This window comes from Euprymna scolopes, chromosome 36 (genome assembly GCF_053919585.1).
Source record: "Euprymna scolopes isolate OS-2025 chromosome 36, ASM5391958v1, whole genome shotgun sequence".
Lineage (NCBI taxonomy): Eukaryota > Metazoa > Mollusca > Cephalopoda > Sepiida > Sepiolidae > Euprymna > Euprymna scolopes.
In genome coordinates, this window is record NC_136517.1 from 45,890,617 (window position 1) to 45,914,493 (window position 23,877).

General features: G+C 37.8%; 2 protein-coding genes across 3 annotated transcripts in view; one reads left to right on the plus strand and one right to left on the minus strand.

Moving 5' to 3' along the window:
• The window catches only part of LOC145260446 (CWF19-like protein 1), a 59,260-nt gene extending 51,171 nt beyond the window's left edge, over positions 1-8,089 (minus strand). Inside the window, exons 1-3 of the mRNA XM_080118496.1 lie at positions 7,951-8,089; positions 3,816-3,900; positions 450-525 (exon numbers count right to left, since the gene is read on the minus strand). Coding sequence (XP_079974622.1) covers positions 450-525; positions 3,816-3,900; positions 7,951-7,973 — 184 coding nt within the window. The 5' untranslated portion in view covers positions 7,974-8,089. The remainder of the gene's footprint in view (positions 1-449; positions 526-3,815; positions 3,901-7,950) is intronic.
• A 202-nt stretch (positions 8,090-8,291) lies between these two features.
• The window catches only part of LOC145260445 (dynein axonemal assembly factor 3-like), a 117,573-nt gene continuing 101,987 nt past the window's right edge, over positions 8,292-23,877 (plus strand). The window contains exons 1-2 of one of the 2 annotated variants that reach the window (XM_080118494.1): positions 8,292-8,467; positions 20,081-20,134. In XM_080118494.1, the coding sequence (XP_079974620.1) occupies positions 8,386-8,467; positions 20,081-20,134 (136 nt within the window). In that variant the 5' untranslated portion in view covers positions 8,292-8,385. The remainder of the gene's footprint in view (positions 8,468-20,080; positions 20,135-23,877) is intronic. The other variant, XM_080118495.1, reaches the window with a different exon arrangement.

The following is a 23,877-nucleotide window of genomic DNA, read 5'->3' on the forward strand; positions in this document are numbered from 1 at the left end:
ATTTTTATAATGAAAATCATTTTTAAGCGATTAATGGAAATTTGTAAGCATTATAACAAAAATCTCACAAGTTTGAATTATCTTAAGTTATCTCCCTCATTACTAGAGATTGTTTTAAAAATGTCAGATGAGACGGTCACTTTACTCATTAAATTTTCTTATTTAAAAATGAAACCACTTTGTTGAACAATTTATGTGATTTTTGGAATATGATATTTTCATTTTGTCACAGCTATATACATCATATAGATTTTTTTTTTTTTTTTTTTAAATATAAGGTGAATTTTGGACAAGAACCAATAGATATATAACTGATGATGATGGCAGCAGTGGTAACTTTTTCATGACAGATTACTTGTACAGAAGCAACAGAAAAATAAATTTAAATTAAACCACATCAAAAGAAAGAGTTGATTGTTCTGAGGGGATATAAACCAAACAGTTGTTACCCTTGAGTTCTTTCTGTACATATTTATCCCATTCATCATTGTTGTCTCCAAAGAAATCTCCAACACAAAGCAACAACTGTGGAAGGAAAGAAAAAAGCATGAGAATTATTGACAAAATGGAAATAAGAAAAAAGTACTGCATTTTTTTTAGTAAAATACAACTCGTGTTTTTAAAGCTAAAAACCAGAAATAAATCGCATGCTTTTGTATAATAATAAAACCCGACAGTTTTGGTTGCATGATTGAATTTTATCTATTTTTTAATGGAAATCGCTCCAGACAAGGCATAGAACCACTTAATGTAAGGAGCTAACAAGAGCAAAGTCAAGAGATTCCTATTAACCTTGGTCTTGAAAAGATCAAGGTTAAAAGTAGGGGGAAAACAATCAGCTTACAGTTCTTGAAAAGAAGCTACTGGGATAGGAAGTTGTATTACAATGAAGTATAAAAACAGTAAGTTGATGCAGACCACTAGATCAACGAGTCAATGGAGCTGGAACAAAAGAAACAGGGAATAGATCAGACAATTCTGAAGAACACATACGATAATATTTTTCATAGAAAAGACTGAGCCTAACAACATTACGTTTGTGAAAGGGGAGGTGCAGAGAAGAAGATAGTGGGGTCAATTCAATCGCAAATATGCTCCTGCACTTTATCAAGAACTCTCAAATAGAACAGAGATTCACCATCCCAAATACAACAACAATACTCCATACATGGTCTGATAGTAGGGTTGCAGAGCCTCAGTTGTGAGAAAATGTTTAGAAAGATATAAAGAACCTACTTTACACGAGGCAGAAAGAGCAATGAATCTAATATATGTACTCCAAGAAAAATCTAATAAAAAAGAAAGACCAATAAGTTTCAGAATAGATTTCTCCTCAAGAGCAGAAACCACCCATGGAAATCTAAGTAAGAAAAGGGGCACACCTACGATTGAAAAACAAAAGCTGAGTCTTAGCAGGAGTAAACAAAAAAAGCAATTTCATATCCCAATCCAAGTCAACTGCTAGACTGGAAGAACATTGATATAGAAACAGAATTGGGCCTGGAATAAAGCCCCGAGAAACACCAGCATTGATAGGAAAGGAGAATAAAGAGACCATTTAGAGTTACTCTCAAGCTTCGATCAGAAAAAAAAAAAGATCTAATGATGTCAAGAACTTTACCACGAATACCATAACCTCAAAGTTTATGGAGAAGACCAGAATGCCACATTCTGTCAAACGTCTTTGAAATGTCAAATACAATAATTCTACCCTCTCCTGAATTATCCATAAATCGACAGATCTGCTCAGCTACAGTAGTTAACAGACCAGCAGTTGAAGGAAACCCACAAAAGCCATACTGAACATCATTAAAGAGGCCCAGATTTTCCAGAAAATCAACAAGCTGGCTGTTGACTAATCTTTCAAAAGCTTTGTTAATAACAGAGGAAACTAATAGGATGATACTTAGTTGGGTTAGACCAATCACAAACATTTTTAAAGACAGGGATAATGGAGGACTCTTTCCAACAAGAAGGGAGACATGATTTTGGTAAACGGAGATTAAATAATGCTGAAAGGATAGAAAAAAGTTCAGGAGCACAATGTTTGAGAACAACAGGAATCGAGTAAAGACCAGAAGCTTTAGATGAAGATCAGAAATAACCCTAGCAACCATCTTTGGAGTGATAATTATAGAATCAAGAGACTTATCAGTTTTCAAAGGAAAATCAGGAAGAACAGCACCAGAATCAGCAATAGAAGAATTGTCAGCAAAAAGACGAGCAAAAAGATCAGCTTTTTCCTTAGAAGATGAAATGACCTGAAGATCATTAAATAGAGGAGGAATAAGATCATTAAATAGAGGAGGAATAGCAGATTTGCCATTATTAACCATACACACACACACACACATATATTATTTATTACTTCCTACTGCAGCAAAATATGGCCCAATGCCAGATAAGATGGAGAAAACCAGCTCCACAAGGTGGCAGTCTGGTTGTATACAAAAATAGCCAAAAACGGTTTTGTAATTATTCACTGTTAGGGAAGCCCAAGGAAATCAGCATCCTATCATCCCCATCTCACCAAGGAGAGAGAGATAATACTTGAGAGGGTGCACCCTTTAGGATTGAACAGAATTATAAAGCCCATGCTGACAAAAAAAAAAAAAAAAAAAAAAGAAAAGTTTGCTTGCTCACCAGTTCCTAGGTTGCCAAAATGATGCCAGACATATCCTATTCTGGCAAAACACAGCCAGCTGGGTTAAAGTGTAGTATCTGGTCTGACACTACGCTTCATCTGTTCTGTCTCTAGTCGGTGATTATTAGTTTCTTTAGAGGACATATACGTTTACAATTATTGCATAACTAGACAGATTTCAGGAATAGAATCAGTTTAAATGCCAGATCGCCTTTGAGCTTTTAACATTTAATAGATGTGTACTTATACAGGTTACGGACCGTGCTGAAATAATAATATTGTTATGTACTGACCTACTCTTAATATAGGAAGCACTTATCAATTCAAAAAACAATACCTACCATATACACGTTGATTTTACTTGAACATAATATGTAAAATATAGCAAGGTTCGTATTATGCATACATACAAAACACATATTGCGATATAACATTTACACCAATGCAGCGAACACTACGCCGATAATGGCTGCCATTCTCCAGTGACAAAGAGTTGTTGAGGTAGCCAGTAGATGCAATAACTGTTTCATTAGCAATAACTGACAGTGACAGTTGTAAAGGCAATTAGCCACTCTAAGCAACACTAATTGCCAGTAACCACTAGCACCAATAATGACAGCCAGTGGATTTCACTAGTTGCCACTGCCAGACAATGCATGACAGTAGAAGCCAGATGCTTTTATTTTGGCAGCTGCCACCAGTGCCAGCCATTTTTCTTCAGTGGCTATCACTCACAACCACCGACACCTCTCAGTGTTAATACTTTTTTAGCTGTTTATCCATAGTCAGTAATTTATGTGACTTACATGTGATAATCCACTAGATAATTATATGTATCTTTTATTTTAGGGGGAGGGGCATTACTGTAGCTGTTCTGGCTTTCAGTCAGATTTCTATCAGGCAATGCTGGTACACGAGTCCTGCTAGTTTAAAAATAAAACTACTTGATCAATTTACGTAATTTTTGGAATATGATATTTTTTTTCAGTCACGAGTACAAACATCACACAGATTTTCTTTATTTTTTTGTTTTTTAATATAGGAGGAATTCTGGGCAAGAATCAATTTTGGTTTTGGATATCTACTAGTAGGTCATTTTTTTTTGTTGTTGATATCCACTAGCAGGTCATATTTTTTGTTTAGATAAAAACATTTTAGAAGACATACTTACATCAAATTTTCCATTCTTCTTTTCTATGTTTGAAACTCTTGAAAACAAAGATTTAAAATTTCCTCTGACATCTCCGCTCACCAATCTGTATAAAAAAAGAAAAAAAAAAAAACAGAAAATATATCCACTGTTATAGCAGAGTGCCCCTGTGTACATTGTAGTAATGGGGGTAGTATTGAAAAGTTGGTTCTTATTTAGAACTCAACCAAATTCAAAAAACAAAAATACAGAAAACACAGAACAAAGATGCCATATTCATGCAAACTGATCTAGTAGTTTCATTTTTAACCAAGAAAATCAAATTTTATGAGTATCTGAGCAGTAACTGCCTCGTTCGCCATTATGAAAAAAAGATCAACAGTCAAAGAAAGATAACTCAACCATAATTCATAGTTAATAGATTTATGTTATATAGCCAACAAATTTCTCACTAATCATTTAAACATTATTTTCTTTATAAAAGCAAAACTACTTGATCAATTTGTGATTTTTGGAATATGAGATTTCCATACTGTGATATGTCAGAAAGATTTTTCTATAGTTTTGTTTTTTAATTAAATTTAATTCTTAAATAAGAACTGAAAAGTTTGCAAAGTCCCGTAAATACTTTTGCAGAATATTTCTGTTCATGGTTACATATTATTGTTTTCAGCGGAAGGGTTTTCTAGGTCGGAAGTCACGTCCAACAGAAGTTTAGGGGAGGGAGGGGGCATGTGACTTCTGGTGAGACTTCTTGTTAAATAATGGGGACTGGACATATGCCAGAATAAACAACAATGAGAATTGAAGTAACAAAAAGTCTTGGATGATGCCAGGTTTCCCCAAAAAAGAGCAAGTGAAAAAAAAAACTAGTCCAGATTCTGACCTATGATGTAGTTATAAATGTCAATGGTAAACAAAGGAACAATGAGATGAAATCATAATAAAAACAAATGCTTTTGAGTTACGAGAGAGAGTTTGCCCATCGACAGACAGTATTGTCTGAATTTTTGTCGTCACCATGAAGCCGCCACCCCTATCACTCTCTCTCTGCTTCAACCAAATGCCCAAGTACTAAATAAACGGCATTGTTTTGATAAATTGAATTTGCCTTTTATTGAAAACACAGCTATACACTCGCCACTGTCAAAAATGGTCAAACACTGGGTTTATATACACATTTAATTCGAGACACCCCTGTTATCCAACACTCTATAACTCTCTTAACCAGTGAGATTTCAATTAGAGAAAACGTCTGGTGAGTAGGGCTAAAACAGCAGCTTATTCTTTTCATTGTTTTGACTCTCAAGTGTGTATCCATTGATATCTTATATGCTTTTACATAGAGTGATGTGGTTCTCGGTTGATTAACTGTCGGATATGTACTCAAGAGTCATGACAATGAAAAGAATATGCTGTTGCCATAGCCCTACTGATGACTCCCTCCGAGAAAGGGGAGAGCACAACACATTGGGTAACTGATGTATCTCTCTCTCTCTCTCCCTTTCATGTATACAAAGTCAACCTGATTTCTGTCGTTGTCCTCTAAAGCAAATCTTAAATAAACTAACTAAAGAATTAGTGTCAAAATCAACCTACGTTCACAGTGATGAGGAAGAGAGCAGCATCACAGAGTATAAAAGATTTACATAGCAATAGCCACTGACCATAAAACGTTTTGGAGAAGCACAGATTTCAAGGTAATTCTACTAAAATGGTCATATTTTAAAAACCAGAGCACTTTATGTCTTCAAAAAGCCACCATTTTGTTCAGATACGAATATCCTTTCACGTGCATTAATAAATAATACTGTACATCAGGGCTCTCCAAACTACAACCTGCCAAAATCTTTAATCCGGCCCGTGAAACTCTTATGGTAAACATAAAATATTCAGAAAAAATTTAAAAAAAAATGGAAATGTGTGAAAATATTGTGGTGGCTTACAAAATTCACACAATTATAACAATCATTTACTTTTTTCCATTAATAAAAATCTCTAAATAACGGACACTTATAATTTCTTTATTATAAAATAACCTAGTGTAAAAATCACTTTATTCATGAAAAATTTAACGTTTATAATCAATTTGTGTTCTAAAACTCCCCCTTTATTTTTATTTTTTTTAAATATCTACATGTATAGTTATTATTAGGGCTGTGACAACAGAATATTATTTTCATTATTTTGACTCTTGAGTATATATCCGTTAATATCTTATATGTTTTTATGTAGACTAAAGTTGTTCTCGGTTGATTAACTGTGTCCAACTGTATCGGATATATACTCGAGAGTCAGAAAAATGAAAAGACTATGCTGTTGTCACAGCCCTGGTTATTATGCATGTAACATTAAGGGGAGTAATTCAGTATATTCAAACACACAGAAGCAGCATCTGACAGAAGTCTTAATATTGATTCTAATGCAAGGGTCTTCAAACTACGATCTGCGGGCCACTGGCCAGATCCGGCCACCAAAGTCTTTAATCCAGCCTGCAGAGCTTTTATAGAAAATGTGAAAATAGTGTGGTGGTATTTATTTTTTGTTGGACAACCAGTGCACATTGACCCATACAATATAGTTCTTTTTCAATATGTTCGGTAAACTGCACAAGCACCCATTTTTATTTTATTTTATTTATTTTATTTTTTTAATTGCTTCTTGTAGTTGCCACTTCCTTTTCTTTAACTTCAGAAATAAGATGAGATAAAGTGATATAGAATGAAATAACAAACGAAAGTGTAATTATTTCAAAATGATTCCGACCAGAGTTAGGCTGGATGGTCCGAGATGGGGCTGGTATAAAGGTTGTGAAATGATCGTTATTTCGGGATCCCAACTTGGGCGTCCGTTTACCGCTAGATGAAATACGACGCATTGACTCTGTGGTGTGGTGAGTTGTTGGACAAGCTCCGAAAGAAACCGACACTCGCATCCCGCAGAGGCCCCCGTCCACAGCATACCCCATTACCTCGCCCAGACTTTGAATGGTGCATGTATGTCGGCAACCAACTAGTAACAGATAAAGTGCTCACCGAGATAATGCTAGCAACCTATCGCAACAGCGCCTCCCAGTAACAACGTAAAATGGCAGAGTCGGTAAATAATCAGATACGTGGAACATTTAACCTTATATGAAAAAGAAGAAAAACACTCCAAGTGTGTGTGTGGGGGGGGGGGCGTAATGTCGGAAAAACATTTTTTTTTTTTTCAGAACAGAATTAAAAAAAATTTTTTTTTTTTCCTTGGCAAACAATTTAAAATTCGAAGAAAAAATTGTCTAAAACAAAATTTTTTAAAAATACACTGTAGTACTTTTGGGGAGGATTTTTTTTTTTTTCTTTTTTGTCTTACATAGTTTTTAATGCGGTTTAGAAAAACATAAGCACCAAAAACATTAAGTTTTTCGTTCTTTTTTTGTGTGGGAGGGGGATTCAATTATAGAACTTGTGTGGCTTAACAGGTGCTTCTGCAGTTTAATTAACCGTTTTTCCGTAAGTAACGCACCGACATTTACCGATTAGAACACCATTTAACATTTTTCGGACATTTTACTGTTTACATTGGGGGAGGAGGCGATGGGGGGGGCGCCCAAACACCACCACCCCGCTTGGAGTGCTTTTCTTCTTTTTCGTATAAGTTTAAAAGTTCCACAAAAGATTCGTACGCTATGTGAAAAACCAGTTCTCTACGTGAAGGCACATTCAACAACAGTCGTTTATGCTGCCGCGCGTAGCGTAAACGGAAGCTGTAAAATGGCGGAAAGTAGCTCGTGGGTTCAGGGGTTAATACCATGCAAACGGTAAATTTGCCCCGGGTTTGATTATCAGAGATTCGTTGTCAGCGACGTCGATTACCCCTAAAAAAAAAAAAAAAAAATTAGAGTGGTCGGTGTTCTGTTGTATCTGAATATTTACCGCAGAGTCAAAGACGCTTTAGGGTAGAACCGGCCTTCTCGAACCTCCACCCCCTCCTTGGCATTGGTTCTTCCCTTATTTTTTTCCACATTCTGTCATAAATGAACAAAATAATTCAATAAACATTAAGCAATAAAGTAATACGTTGTTTTTATATTTGGCGCCAGATATCATCAAAAAGAAAAAAAATCTAACCACGATGCAAAAACAAAGATCATGTTAATCATTTGATAACTTACATTTTTAAGGGGCTTGCTGACATGATTAAAACTGTAAAGTAATATTTTTAATAACTCGAATATTTTATGAAGTGATTCAAAACAATGAGGCCGATTAAAAATTTATGGAAGCGGCCATGTTGTTTTGTTAAGTACGGACAAAAAAATACATAATAAAAAATATATATAAATATATATTATTGGAAAATATTTTTTGTAATTTTCATTAAGAAAATGGATAAAATACTTTATTTACTTTTTTTTAATAATAATTCATACAAACGTCATTATTTTTTTCTTTTCATGGCTTTTTTTAAATATTAAGCAAATCACGTTCAAAGAAAGAATTATCTGCGAACCTCTCAGTTGCTAAGCAATTTCTGTAAACATTTGCAAAATTATACACGCGTTTTTTTCAAATCAAACAATTTTAAATATAATATTCTAATAGACAAAATGACGGATGGGTACGGTTCTATATCATTCTGGGGACATAGCCCTAGTTTAGATCTGCTACAAGAAGGCAAAGAAAATGGAGGTAAGGAGGATTTATTTATTGTGTGTATATTTCCACGATTAGTTAATTTAACGTATTGTTTTGTTGGCAATATGGACTTTCGTGGGTTGACTTTTAACTAGCCAAGATAACCGACCGATGCTGACGTCACATGGAAACTTAAAATTGCGAAATACGAATATAGGAACGGGTACTGGTCGCGATTAGAGTTCCCTGTCAAACACCCTAAAAAAACACTGACTTCTCCCTTAGTTGCCATAGTAACTAAACGATCATGAATTTTTATCGACTTTGTTTTACTGTTTATGAATATTGAAATAAAAGACATTACTACACATTTATTAATAATATCTCACTTTTAATCACTTATCGACTTTTTTTTTTTACTGTTTATGTGTCACTTTTATCGACTTTTTCTTTTCTTTTTTAAATAGCATTTTCTTTTTAAACGACGTTTTTACTGTTTATGAATATTAAAAGAAAAATAATTACTAAACATTTATTAATAAAAAAAAATGGGTTCTAGTGCACTTATGATCCGCGCTATATTTTAAATCGTATTTCTAAGCTTAATTAAAGTTTAATGTTTTTTTTTTTATTCAATTGTAAGGTTAAAACGTAGTCATTTAAAAAGAAAATGCTATTTAAAAAAGATAACAACGTCCATACAAAATTGCATCCATATCGATCCAGTAATATACGAAAAAAAAAAAAAAAATTAAAACGGAAAAGTGAAGCATAATAAACAAAATGGCAACATAGACTTTCGTAGGTTGAATAGCCAAGATGGCCGATGGCTATTCAACCTACGAAAGTCTATGTTGCCATTTTGTTTATTATGCTTCACTTTTCCGTTTTAATTTTTTTTTTTTTTCGGATATTACTGGATCGATATGGATGCAATTTTGTATGGACGTTTGTTATTTTTTTTTATAAAAGAATCACCATTTATCAAGGCCCAGAGGCCACTCGAGGATAAGGGTTATGATAATGTACAGTGAATTAAGTATCTGTAGCAACCTAAACTTGCTAGAACAAAAGATGTGGAGCTTGGCACATAGAGGGTCAATGGAGTCACACACACATCCACCCAGAGTGCAACTGATATCGTTTTACAAAGGAATCACCACATATCAAGACCCAGAGGCCACTCGAAGATAAGAGTTAAAGAGTTTACAGTGGTCAAAAGGACATATAGTAATCGTTAGAAATGTAAATTCAGTAAATTGGATAACTTAAGGGGAACGACTCATCAAGAACTTGTTTACATTGGACTTGAAGACAGCCATATTGTAGTCAGCTTGAAAGCAGGTAAACGGAAGAGAGTATGTGTTGGAGTTTATGTTTTTTGTATTTTGTTTTATTTTATTTATTTTATACTTGTGAACCTGTGCACATCCCTCTTGGCAGCCGTCAATGTGGGAGGTGATGACACACGTAGAAGAGAAGAGACGAAGGAGAAGAAAACTATGCAAGAGCGTTGGGGTCTGTGTTAGCTGTTGAGCGGGTTGGCACATGGTCTTGGCACAATAGTAATCTGTAGCAGCCAAAACTTGCAACAATCACAGACAGAAGCTAATTCTCGCAGCTCGAGATTTGAAATCCATTTTTTCTCTGGCTTGTCCAATCACAAGCCAGCTCTCAATCATGTGACTGAGTAGATAAAAGGCAAAATCAGAAACTCTTCCTTCTTTTTCCTCCTGGCCCTGCTGGGCAGCAGACCTCACTTGGGGCTTTTGGCCCCAGACCGAACATGAGTACAACAAGTTAACATGGCTCTCTTCAAACTCCCATTTGTTTCCACGTGCGGCACCCACACAAACTTTCTTTATCATGCTACAGAACTGCTCTCATCGATACACCGACACACCCACACCAACACATAAATACACTGAAGACTTTGCCTTTTCTTTCTCCTTTAACTGGCCTCCTTTGTCCCAATGACTACTAACTACAAACACATGTAAACTGAACCATTCTCTCCTCAACAAGCTGGCAATATATTAAATTTATTTTTACACAAGAACAATGAGCACAATTTTAATGATATCCAACCATCAATTTGGCATAAAGCATTCATTCTAAGTCAACACGCTGTAACTTTTACCTGTTTTAATCGTCTAAAAAACTCTAATATGCCAACATAACATTCATGAAGAAGCGGGCCATTCTCTGCATAAGTACCAAAATAATTAAAGTCTAAAGAGTAAAACTCTACTCTTACATTTTTTTTTTTTAATTCTTACTCACCCCAAACAAGGCAGTTCGAATTGGACATAAGGGGCTACTATTTAAGACCATGTCTACAGGGGCACTATGTTGAGAGTTGAGCAGCGAGATGTCTGTTCACATTACATTTCAATTTCTGCAGGTTAGTACAGTCAGAATAGCAGGAAACAGGGAGAGAATTCCAAAATCTAGCAGTTCGAGAGAATAAACTATTAGAGTAAGAGACTTTCCGGCATATAGGAACCTCAACAGTGAAAGGGTGTGATTTTGCTGCTTTTTGTTTTTACTCATGTTTGTTTTGACAAACATTTATTCCTTAAACAGATTTTGTTTTTGTGTTCAGCATAAGAGACTCCAATAGCATGGGGGAACTTGAAAGAATGGATGATAGTTCTTGGGTTAGTAGATGTGGAACAGTTGCGGTAGGAGGTCAGTTCACAAGAGAGGAAGCTAGAAAAATACACTTGAAATAAAATGATAAAGACTTGTCCAGTGATAGGTTAGTTTGAAAGTTCAATACATGCCAATATGTAAAACGGATTTGAAACCAAATGACTCCAACTGTTAGATATTGGTAGGGCAATGCCAAATGATGCGCTAGTCGACGATTATTATGATCGTTATAATATTTGGAAAAATAGAATGTTATCATAGCAAAATAAATATTTACAGGTAAAATTATTCATGTTTCATAGAAAAGAATGTTAGAACACAAACAATAATTTCAAAATAGGTTTGACCTCTAAAATCTGACATAGTCTTACGTAGAGGTCACTTAAAGTGACATAGACATTAGGTAGAGCTTGAAAAAGGCATATATTTTTAGTCAAGAGTCGGGAGTGAAAGAGAGCAGATTGAGTGGGAGTCAAGAGAGGGAGAAAGACGATCCATGAACAGTGATGGCTCCCAGTAGAGGGGATCAGAATGCATTAATCTAGGACCAGCATTGCATCTTTCCAATGGGAAAACATTGGTAATAAAGTTAAAAGAAAAGACAACTTGAGATTTGTTGATTCATTGGGATGAATCTTCCTTGCAGCTTTTCTTGAGGATCTGTCCAACAAGATCGAAGAAGGACCAGGTATGTTTCTCTGATTGGCTCGATGTTAAAATCCTAGAGAACTGTTATTTGTCCCTTTCTGTTGTAAATGTTACATGTCCATTGTTAAACTGTATCTGTTAATATATCAACACTGTCATAAGTGTTATACATGCACCAATACAACAAACAGTAGAAAAACTACATAGACGGACACACATATATACACATCATATAGACGACTGTGACACATATTTACAAACGTATATATACTCTTAAACCACTGGACAATGCATGAGTTTAGACACACATACCGTGCTAGAAAGTATCCTGTACCTCTTTAGTGGGGTAGTTGTACCCCAGCTAATTATTTATCTTTTAGAACCCTCGATAAAAACGACAAACTCCTTTTAACATTAAACATTTGCAAGTATTTATTCAACGGGATAATAGTGGTGGAGCTCGAAGTTATTGAGTCAGGTCCAAGTCGGACTGTCGGTGCTAGGTGAGGAGGAGAGGAAGGTGTGTCTTCGCTCGCGGCTCTGTGCTGACTGTTGGATGTCCCCTGCACTCTTTTTGGGGACAGTAGGATCAATGCGCCCTGCCTGTCGATTGGCCAGTCTATGGCCGAAGAACTTACAGGGAAACATTGATCCGCCAGAGAGCATAGTTCATTGGGGGGGGGGGTGCTACATCACCCCCTGCTTAGGCGGAAAGCCGATAAGAAATGTAGCAGTTGTTAAGAGAGAAAAAAAAATGTTCACAAAAGTTGTTTTTTATGAGAAAATGTTCTTGTTTTTCAGTGAAAAGCTGGGTTTTCATGCTGAGGATGAAGAAAAAGGATTTTATTTTATTTTTTTATAAAAGAAGAAAATGTCTTTGTGCAAAAAAAATTTTGTGTGAGGAAAAAAAATTTTTTTTTTTTTATATATATAAAGCCTTGCACAACTTCTTTGGCCAATGCACTCTACGACCACTACGCGTGGTAGTAACGTAGTTGTCTGCATTGGGAGTATTTGCTTCAGGTGCATGTAGATAATGCATGTATGTAGGGGGAATGTGTGGCTCTTGCGTTTTCGTGTCCAGAAAGGCTTTTTTTATTCTGTCAATAGAGACAGTTTCTCTTTTACCACTGATGTCTATGGTGAAAAGTTTGTTAGTACGTGAGAGCACGCGATAAGGACCGGTATAAGGTGGAGTAAGAGGGGCTTTCACAGAGTCCTTCCTAAGGAAAACGTGAGTCCAAGACGAGATGTCCTTTGGGGCCAAAGATTTTATGGTCTGTTCCCTAGTATGCATAGGTGGGAGCTTATTGAAATAAGCTCGCAGTCTGTCAACCTACAGAGCTGAATCCATTTGTGCAGACTCTATTGGGCTCAGCATTTGACCTGGCAACGATAGAGGTGCACCATGAATTAGTTCGGCTGGAGAGTATCCCAGGTCCTCTTTAATGGCAGCACGACAGCCTAAGAGAACAACAGGTACGTATTCGTTCCATCTCTGTTGGTCAGGATAAGCACATAGTGCAGCTTTTAATTGGCGATGGAAGCGCTCTATCATCCCGTTCGAAGCTGGGTGATAGCTTGTCGTGCGAATATGTTGGATCCCTAGAATTCTGGAAAGTTCCTGGAATAGGTGGGATTCAAACTGTGCACCACGATCCGTGGTTACAGTGGTGGGAACTCCGTAACGCGATATCCAGCCTGATATAAGGGCTCGCGCTACGGACTCAGCCGAAATGTCTGTGAGGGGAATGGCCTCAGGCCACCGTGTGAAACGGTCTATGCAGGTCAGGAGATAAGTAAATCCCTGACTGACCGGCCATGGTCCAACCAGATCTATGTTAACATGGCTGAACCGAGCGTCTGAGGTGCTGAATGTTCCTAGGGGTGCACGGATATGCTTGTGCACCTTTGACTTTTGGCAGGATACACAGGAACGTGTCCAGGCAGTGATATCACGCCTCATATTTGGCCAGAAAAATCTAGCTGTAATCAGCTTCACTGTGGCTTTGCATCCGGGGTGTGCCAGATTGTGTAGGGTGTCAAAAACAACTCTACGATGAGTCATTGGAACTAGTGGTCGAGGTGAATCCATTGCGGTGTCACAAATGATCTGTGTGTCTGAAGTGGGCACGGGCAAGTATGCGAATAAGGCCATTTGCTGTAAGTCGATATCCAATAGTGAGGACAGAGAATTAATGGGAAGGCGAGACAAAGCATCTGCCACAGCATTCTGTTCACCGGAAATATGTCGGATATCACTAGTAAATTGTGAAACAAAATCCAAGTGGCGAGTTTCATGGGGAGAATATTTGTCCGGCTTAGCACGCAGTGCGTATGTAAGCGGACGGTGATCGGTGTAGATCGCGAATTGACGGCCCTCGAGTAAATGTTGGAAGTGTTTCACTGCAAGGTACATTGCTAGGAGTTCATGGCCAAACGTGCTGTAACGTCGTTCTGCCGGTTTCAGCTGTCTCGAAAAGTATGCGAGAGGTTGTAATTGTTGTTGGTGCTGCTGTTGCAACATTGCACCTACAGCTGTGCCTGATGCATCAACGACCAGAGAATACTGGGCATCAGGTACGGGGTGTGCAAGTAAGGATGTCATCGCTAGCTTTGTTTTCACTTCATTGAACGCTTCTAGTTGGACCTCATTAAGTGAGATTTGCTCGTTTTTCTTCTTCTTGTTGCGTAACAGGTCGGAAAGAGGAGCTAGAAGATCCGCACAGTGTGGGATGAAACGTCTGTAATAGTTCAACAGACCAAGAAAGTGCCTTAGTTGGCAAAGTGAAGTAGGTGGTTGAAGGTCTTGTAGAGCCTTCACCTTTTCTGGTAACGGAGATATACTGTCTGGGCTGATAATGTGGCCCAGGAAAACTAGCGACGAAGCACCGAAAATGCATTTACCAGGGTTAATCCTCAGCTGGTATTTCTGAAACCGTTCGAACAGTAGGCGGAGGTGAGTGACATGTTCCTCAGGTGAGGCGCTCGCCACGAGAATGTCATCTATATAATTATAGACAAAGTCTAAGTCTGAAAGGTACTAGCCGCGTTTCGCAAACCGAAGGGCATAGTTAAAAATTCAAACGCTCCAAATGGAGTTGTAACCGCAGTCTTGGGTATGTCGGCCGGATTCACCGGGATCTGATGGTAAGCCTTAATCAGATCTAGCTTAGAGAAGGTCTTACAACCATGCAGCGAGGAATCAATTTCTTGAATGTGTGGGTTTGGGTAACGATCGCGTACCGTCATGGCATTCAGTTGTCGGTAGTCCCCAGTCGGACGCCAATCCCCATCACGCTTAGGGACCATATGCAAAGGGGAAGCCCATGGACTGGACGAGGGGCGAATTATTCCCAGCTGCAGCATATGGCTAAATTCTGCCTTTGCTGCCTTAAGTTTATCAGCAGGGAGGCGGCGTGGTTGTGAGAACACAGGTGCACCTGTGGTCTCAATATGGTGCTTTGTTGAGTGAGTGGGTTTGCTGACCACAAAATTTAAATTGGTCAATTCCGGGTACGCTTGCAGTAAAGTCTGGTATGGGTCATCAGACGCAGCAATGAAGAATACCGGGCTGATAGCGGAGGTGTTTGTTTTTACCCCAGAGATGGAAAGTTCCGTATTAGCGTCTATCAGCCGACGTCTTCGCATGTCCACTAATAGGTTAAAGTGGTGCAGAAAGTCCGCGCCTAGTATGGGGTACGGTAAGTCGGCCACCGTGAAGACCCACGTAAAGTCTCTCCATAATTCCAAGTCTAGAGAACGAGAAATTTGGCCATATGTGGGGATTGCCGAGTGATTTATCGCTTGCAGTGTGATTGGCGATACTGGTGGTTTTTTACCGAGGAGTTTTAGCGGCCATATGCTGCAAGCGGCTCCCATATCAACCAAGCAACATGCCTGGGATAGCGAGTCTATAATAAAATAGGTACGGTTTGTGTGCATACCCGGTGGAGAGCTTGCCGTGCTCAAGTCCCCAGACCTTAGTTTTCCTGGTTCGAAAACGAACAGGGCATTGTGCACCTCTGTGCCTCTGCTCCAAAACGGCTATGGTAAAAGCATAGCCCTGGCGTGTTAGACTGGCGGCGGTGATGGGGAGATGGTGAGCGACCTCGGTAGCGGCGTCTGGGCGATGGTGATCTAGTTGCGTTTAATTTTTTCACCTCTTTGGTGAGACGCTCAATAGCGTCAAGTATAGCCAAAGACGTGGCGTCTCGGCTTGTATTCCCAGTCGCAGCAGCGTGTGTAAAAACTTCAGCCTGTGGCTGAGGGATCGCAGCGGTGGTAGGTCCCCTAGAGAATTCCATCACCCTATCCGCCGATGCTGCTATGGTATCTACAGATTGCTTCTCAACCATAGGTGCCAAAATTGCCTTTACTTGAGACGGCAGCCTCGAAATGAAGAGCTGCTTTATAAGGGCACTGTCGGCCGGGACATCTTCTGCCAGTTCTCTCATTCTACGGAGTAACTCTGTTGGCATACGATCCCCTAAAAGTTCGTCATGGACCAACGTTTGGAAATGCCTCTCTGCTGAGACTGATGTTCGGAGCAGCACCTCCCGCTTTATGCTTTCATAGGTAGAATTAATGGGGGTGTCAGTTATCAAATCCTTGATAACTGGCGTCAACGATGCGGGGAATGCACTGAATAATATGTGCAGCTTTGTCTGCTCCGATACGTTGTTTGCCAAAAAATGCGATTCCAATTGGGCAAACCAAACTCGCACGTCGCCAGCAAAGGCAGGCAATACGGTGGACATGTTTAACTAACAAAAAAAAAGGAACAGACCAAAAAAAATTCAGTTATCCGACTTGAAGGATAATGCCAAAGAAACACGAGAAATATTGGAAGTACTAAAAATAAAAAATTAAAAATTAAAAAAAATGACATTTCAAAAAGAAAACACTTTAAGAACCGTTAATTAACGTTCCCGTAGGATATTCTTTCTTGTAGAATAACTCTATTTAACCTCATAATTTTCACAAAGAAAGAAGCCTATTTCGAAAAAAACAAAAAAAAAAAACGAAATCATCTTCCAAAAATCAAGTACTTATCACCGAAAACCATTCAACAACACCGGACATTTTGTTCCCCCACGTCAACCTGATAGGTCCTAAACTGTCATCTAAACTTCAAGCTCTGTCCCATTATTTAATACTGCATCCCTCTGCCCGTTTTACAAGTATTTTAATGGTGGATGCTCCAATGAACTACAAGCCCTTGTACCTCCTTGATGTAAATATCCCCGACAAGTAGCAAAGTTCCACCCCTAGACAGTAGAGATCCCTAGATGTAAGAAAACCTTCTACTCTAATAGTTTCTTCCCCAGAACCGCTAGACTTTGAAATTCCCTTCCAGGTTCCTGCTTCCCCAACTGTACTGACATGCAGAAGTTCAAGTATAATGTAAACAGACATCTTGCTACTCAACTCCCTACATAGAATCCCTGCAACTTATGTGCCTGATAGTATCCCCCTACATCAAAGTGGCAATGTGCCTTGTTTGGGGTGAAAATATAATAAAAAAGAAAAAGTATGTACTTCCTTAGTATACAACACAACTCCTGTCTCATCACTGCAATGTTGCATCCCTGTTTTACAAGTGTTTTAATGAAATGTGCTCTGATGAACTTATTGCACTTGTGCTTTCTTGATGTAAATGCCTCCACAAACATCAAACCCAACAAGCAACAAAATCCACCCCTTCACTATAGAGGTTCCTAAATGCTGGAAAGCCTTTCACTCTAATAGTTTCTTCCTTCTAGCTGCTAGACTTTAGAATACTCACTCTGTTCCCTGACTGTGCTAATATGCAGAAATTTCAATGCAATGCTCAACTCCCTACATAGTGTCTTGTAAACATGGTCTGAAATAGTAGCCTCTTATGTCCAAGTGATAGTATACATTGTTTGGGGTGAATAAGATCTTTTTTTAAAAAAAGATCGCATTTTGCAAGGGAAAGAACTTAAATTAAAATTAAATTAGAATTAAAAATGAGTCGTCTCCCTTGCAATTAAAATTTTATTTCCTGTAAAGATTTTTAAAAAATGGGCAAACAAATGAAAAAATAAATAAATAAAATTACGTCATTACATATCTGGCAATGCTGAGTAGGTACAGCTAGTATTTAGTATATATATATATATGTCGCAATATTTTGGACTTATAATGGGGTATGATCCCACACAGTCGGACGACGATTCTATTTATAAACGATGCTGCTAAGAACTGACGAATCAAATTAATTCACGTTCTGCTACCAACCAATCAGAAACCAGAATTGCTTCATAGATATTAAACCTTTTCTGGAGCAATTTCACATGTTCTTTTCCCGGGTTTCGACACGGTAAGAATATTTTGTTCTGTGGAACTGTCTACTACAAACAAGTCACCTCCCAGGACTTGTGTGTAACAGTGAACCATCTGAAACTGTTCTGAAACTCAAAATGGCTTACACTTCTAGAATATATATATATATATATATATATATATATATATATATATATATATATATATATATATATCAATATTGCATTTTTTGAAACTCAGCGGAATAAGGATTTATTAATCATCTTTGTTTATCGTATTCTGTCGAAAAATAAATTTTACATGCAAATTTTAATTTACGGTTTTTGTTTAGGCTTCTTATATATACAGGGTAGAATGATAAAATTGTCGCCCTAAAGAAAACAATACTGCAGCTTTATTTTAAAACTTAATTGAAAAAAATCAATTCAGGTAACTTGATTATGTAGTAGAGCTGACATCTATTCAATGTAGCCGCCTTCAACCTCAATCACTGCCTTCATACAGGTCCGAAACTGGGAGCATGCCTTTTCCACAAGCGTCGGTGAGAGCTTGACAAATACTTGGTGGATTGCAGCGATTAGGCTGGCTTTGGTGTTGTGTGTTGTGGGAGGTCATGTTGGTGATGTTCTTGATATATGACCAAACGAAGTCTGTATTTTTGAGATGAGGTGTTTTTATTGATTGACATTGTCGGACTGATTGTGACTATTGTGACTATAACAACCAAGATGAGGAAGTCAGTCCGACAATGTCAATCAATGACCAAACGAAGTAGTCCAACAAGCTTAGGTCTGGGGAGGAGGGGTGGCCGGTGAGAGAAGGGTACAAAGTTGTAGCACTCCTTCTGAAATCAAACCTGTATCTCCTTGAATTTGTTGGCCAACGCCGAGTCCTGCTGCTACATCCAAGGTCTGCCAACGGCCACCTGATTTCACCAGGGAATCACCACACTCTTCAGCAGATCCAGGTACATTTTGGTGTTGACTTTCAAGCCGACTTCGAAGATGTGAGGTCGCATGGTGGCCCTCACTTGAAACCACATCAAAGACTATAAGTGTGGCTGAAAACTTTTTCATCACTCTGGGCATGCCCTCAAGCGTTGAACAATGCGGATTTGCATTTTGAGGGTACTGGTAATGGTCCTGTTACCATAACTTGGATCGGAAGAGTTGTACAGCGGCGCATCTCCGATCTCACTCATTGAAGATTGTGTCACTTTCAGACATGATAGAAGGCCCCTATCGCTCATGGACTTTGTACATAATTGGCCAATTAATAGATGGTCTGCAACAAAAAAAGAAAACCGGTTTTCATCAAATAGAAATGGAATCATGTCAGCTTTTATCGTGCCACCCTATATATATATATATATATATATATATATATATATATATATATATATATATATATATATATATATATAGGTAGTTTTGTTATTGTTTTTTTAAACGATATTAAGGTTGTCATCTCCACCTTGGAGATCCGATGTCTTCTTAGAAAGTCGCCCTCTTTTTATTTGAACGCATTTTTTAATTTATTTATCATTTTTAAAAAACAGTAATCTATGTACACGCGTATTTCGTTTCAGGGTCCTACCCCTCTTCAGCATAGCTTGACTGTTGTTAGGACTCGAACCCCGGACCTTATATATTTCAGTCCAGCATCTTGAACAACAGTCAAGCTACGCTGAACAGCAGTAGGATCCTGAAACACACGTATATGTAGATTACTGTTTTGAAAAAATAATTACATAAATATATATATATATATATATATATATATATATATATATACATATTTCTGTGAAAATATGATTTTTTTCAATTATATTTCACTTTTTTATATACTAATCCATAATTTATGAAGCTAAATGTACTGATATAATAATTAAATGAATGATTTTGCACTACAAAACAGTCAGTGTCAAGAATTGTAAATGCCAATGTAATTAAAGGAATAAATTGTAAGATGGTCAATATCATGAAATTTGGAATATAGGCTTTTGTCATATTTTTTACATATATATATATAAGTATATAATTTTGAATATTTCAGAACTTGAAGACAAGTTCTCAGCTATGAATCTGAAAAAGAATTCCGATGAACCTGGTAAGTACTCTCTCTCTCTCTCTCTCTCTCTCTCTCTCTCTCTCTCTCTCTCTCTTTCTCACAGACCTTAACCTTCACATACGCACATGCCTAAAATTTAAAAAAAAGTTAAAATTTGGGGAATTTAGCTTAATTATTTTCAATGGAAATCGCTCCAGACAAGGCAAAAAAAGTGAAAATATTTATATCAAAAGGTTTTGTAAACAAATATAAAAAGAATTCACTCTTTAGTTTTAATGGTTATATATATATATATATATATATATATATATATATATATATATATATATATATATATATATATATAAATTTTTTGACATATGAGGTACACTCAACTAAGTTGTCTGAAATCAACACATAGGATCTGTTTATAGTAGTGAAGGATTTGTGTAAAATCATGCACACTTTTTGGAACCACTAATAAGGATCAAAACAAGGATGAAGACCCCAATTGATCGACAAAAACAAAAGAAAAAATTTTGATGAACATCGGTTTGATCTTGTTAAGTGTTCAGACATTATGTTGAACAAAGATGGCGGCAGTAAATCAAATCAGGAAGAACCAATGCTGTCATGATCTCAAGTGTTGAGTAATTCTTAGTAACAAAGATGGCGGCGAAGAATCAATGTAGTCACGATTTCGAGTGTTGAGTAATTTTTTGTAACAAAGATGGCGGCGAAAAATCAATGCTGTCACAATTCAGTCATTTCGAGACAGTGGTTGGCAGCGAACTTAATTGAATCCAAAATTCGATATTTTTATAATAACATTTAAAGCTTTTGATTGGTTGATTCTCATAACCGTGGTTATTAAAACGATCGCCGAAATCATTGGAGTCATACCCTCATTAGTCAAAAACAGTTTAACAGACCTTAACCTTCACATGCGCACATGCCCTTTTTTTTTTTTTTTTTTTTTTTTACAAAGGCATCACCACATTATCAAGGCCCAGAGGCCACTCAAGGATAAGGGTTAAAGAGTGTACAGTAGAAGTTGGTCAATATAGTAATCATTAGTAATGAAAATTTGGTAAATTTAATAACTTATATGGAACGGCTCATCAAGAACTTATTTACCTTAGACTTGAACACAACCATATTGTAGTCAGCCGGAAAGCAGGAAAACGGAAGACAATTCCACAGGCGTGCAGTTCTAAGAAAGAAGCTTTGTTCATGGAATCTATGTTTAAGTTTAGGCACAGATAAAGAGTGGGGGAAATTATTGATAGTGTTTACAGCTAGACGAGTGTTTCTTGTGAAAGTTTGGCGAGGGGGGACCATAGATTGAAGCTCAGTTGAACACTTTCCATGAAAATAACGATACATCAGAGACAAACTCGCAACATCTCTTCTGTGAGATAGAGGTTGTAAGGAGGAGAAAAGGACATCTCCTACGAGGCTACGAAGTCTATTTTGAACTCTATCAAGGCAGGACAAGTCCTTTCTAGCAGCTCCTGCCCAGATGTGGCAACAGTATTCCATCCTTGGACGTACCTGGCTCTTATATAGATAGAGAATAGCATCAGCAGTGAGATATCTACTGGAACGATAGAAAGATCCCACCATTTTTCCAGCGGCCTTGGCAACAGATTTGATATACGTGTTCCATTTAAGATCAGGAGTAATGGTCAAGCCCAGAAGCTTGTCAAAACTTGAGGCCTCCTGAAGACGAGAGCCATTCATTTCAATTGATGACAAATGTGGATTAAAATGTTGATGATGTAAAGAGAGAAGCTTGGTTTTAGATGCATTAAAAGTAACCAGCCACTCCTTTCCCCATTGTACTACATGCTCAAGATCAGAGGAGAGAGAATTGGAGAGTACTTGCTCGTTTACTGTCTTAGATGTGGTACCATAAATGGTAGTGTCGTCAGCATAAATGTCTACAAATGATGTAAGGATATGATTTGGAAGATCATTAATGTAGATCAGGAAAAGAGTTGGGCCCAGGATGGATCCCTGAGGGACACCGGCATTAATACTGTGAGCTTCTGATTTTTGCCCCTCAACTACTACTCTTATGAACCTATCAGAAAGAAATGATTTAATAATTGAGAAGACTTTTCCAGCTATACCATAGCTAGCGATCTTATGAAGTAAACCTTTATGCCATACCCTATCAAAGGCTTTAGATATGTCAAGAGCAAATTGCCCTAGAAAGATTGCCACCGTCGAGAGATTTGCTAATCCTATGCGATATAACTGTAAGGACATCTGCTGTAGATCTAGCAGAACGGAAACCATATTGAGTGTCACTAAGAAGGTTATTTTTGTTGAGATGTTTGATTACTTCTGTATTTAACACAGATTCTAGCAACTTACTCATGACGCACAGGAGACTTATTGGCCTGTACTGAGAGGGGGATGAGCGATCACCTGAATTTTTAAATACAGGGCATACTGATGAGATTTTCCAGGGAGATGGGAAACTATTCTCCTTAAGACAACGTTTAAACAGTTTTGTAAGTATGGGCGCTAGTTCAGGTTGAAGTTTTTTGAGTACTATAATTGGAATACCATCAGGGCCAGTTGCTTTACTGGAATCAAGGTTTTTGATTAGCTTGGCAACATCACGTACAGATATACGTATATCACATAGCGTGTTTTCTGATACAGGAGGAAATATTGGGGGTTGGCGGTCTTGGTCGCAAAGGGTAGAATTAGCTGCAAAGTTCTTGACAAAGAGTTTGGCTTTGTCTGATGCTGACGAGATTACCTCAGGTCCATTGATAATAGTTGGGATGGAGCACACGCTTCTGTTCAGGATTCTGTTTGCTATTTGCCAAAACTGGTGGGAACCAAGCCGCTGCTCAGCTACTTTGGACTTAACAGATTGAGCATACAACTCTCTTGCATTCCTTATTACTTTCTTACAATGGTTGCTGGCAGTCCTGAAAACGGCTTTAGTTTCCATACATCTATTACGTTTGAAGCAGTGGAAAAAGTGATTTCTGTGCGCAATGGCAGCAGCACATTCTGGAGAGAACCATGGCTGGCTGTTAGGTTTTTGCTGAAACTTTTTAGAGGGTATGAAATGGTCAATACCTACAATTAACCATTCAGTTAGGTCTAATACTATAGAGGACACATCCTTTTTAAACATGGAATGCAGAGGTAGATCAGATATAAATGTACGGAAGCTATCCCAGTCAGCCTTAGTGTATCGATATACTGTACGATGAAGTGGTACGTCTGGGGACTTATTACATTTCATTTTTATCTTAATTGATACAACAGAGTGGTCGGAAGATCCAAGAGGCGACAGAACAGAAACTGAACATAGTTCAGGGCAAGTTGTGAGAAAAAGGTCTAGTAGGCTCGCATACTGGCCGTCATTATCGGGCACACGGGTAGGTTCCTGAACAATCTGAGTGAGGTCATAGGCAATGGAGAAATCATGACAGAACCTCCCCTCATCATCGGTCTTGTTTGAGTGGGTCAACCATTCGACGTTGTGAACATTGAAGTCTCCACATACGTGAATGTTAGCTGAAGGATAAGTAGAAAGGACTTGGTCAATTTTCTCAGATATGCTTTGAAAGATAGTAACTCCGCTGTTGTGGGGGCGATAGAGAGTAAATATAAATGCAGTAGTGTGAGCTAAAGCAACCCGGAAGCACATATAGGGTAAGTTAGGATCTTCCCTGGAGATGTCCCTCCCACATGGAAAGCTATCTTTAATATAGGCACATATTCCATGCCCATGGCGATCTTGGGGGTCAGATTTAGAAGTTAAGTTAGAG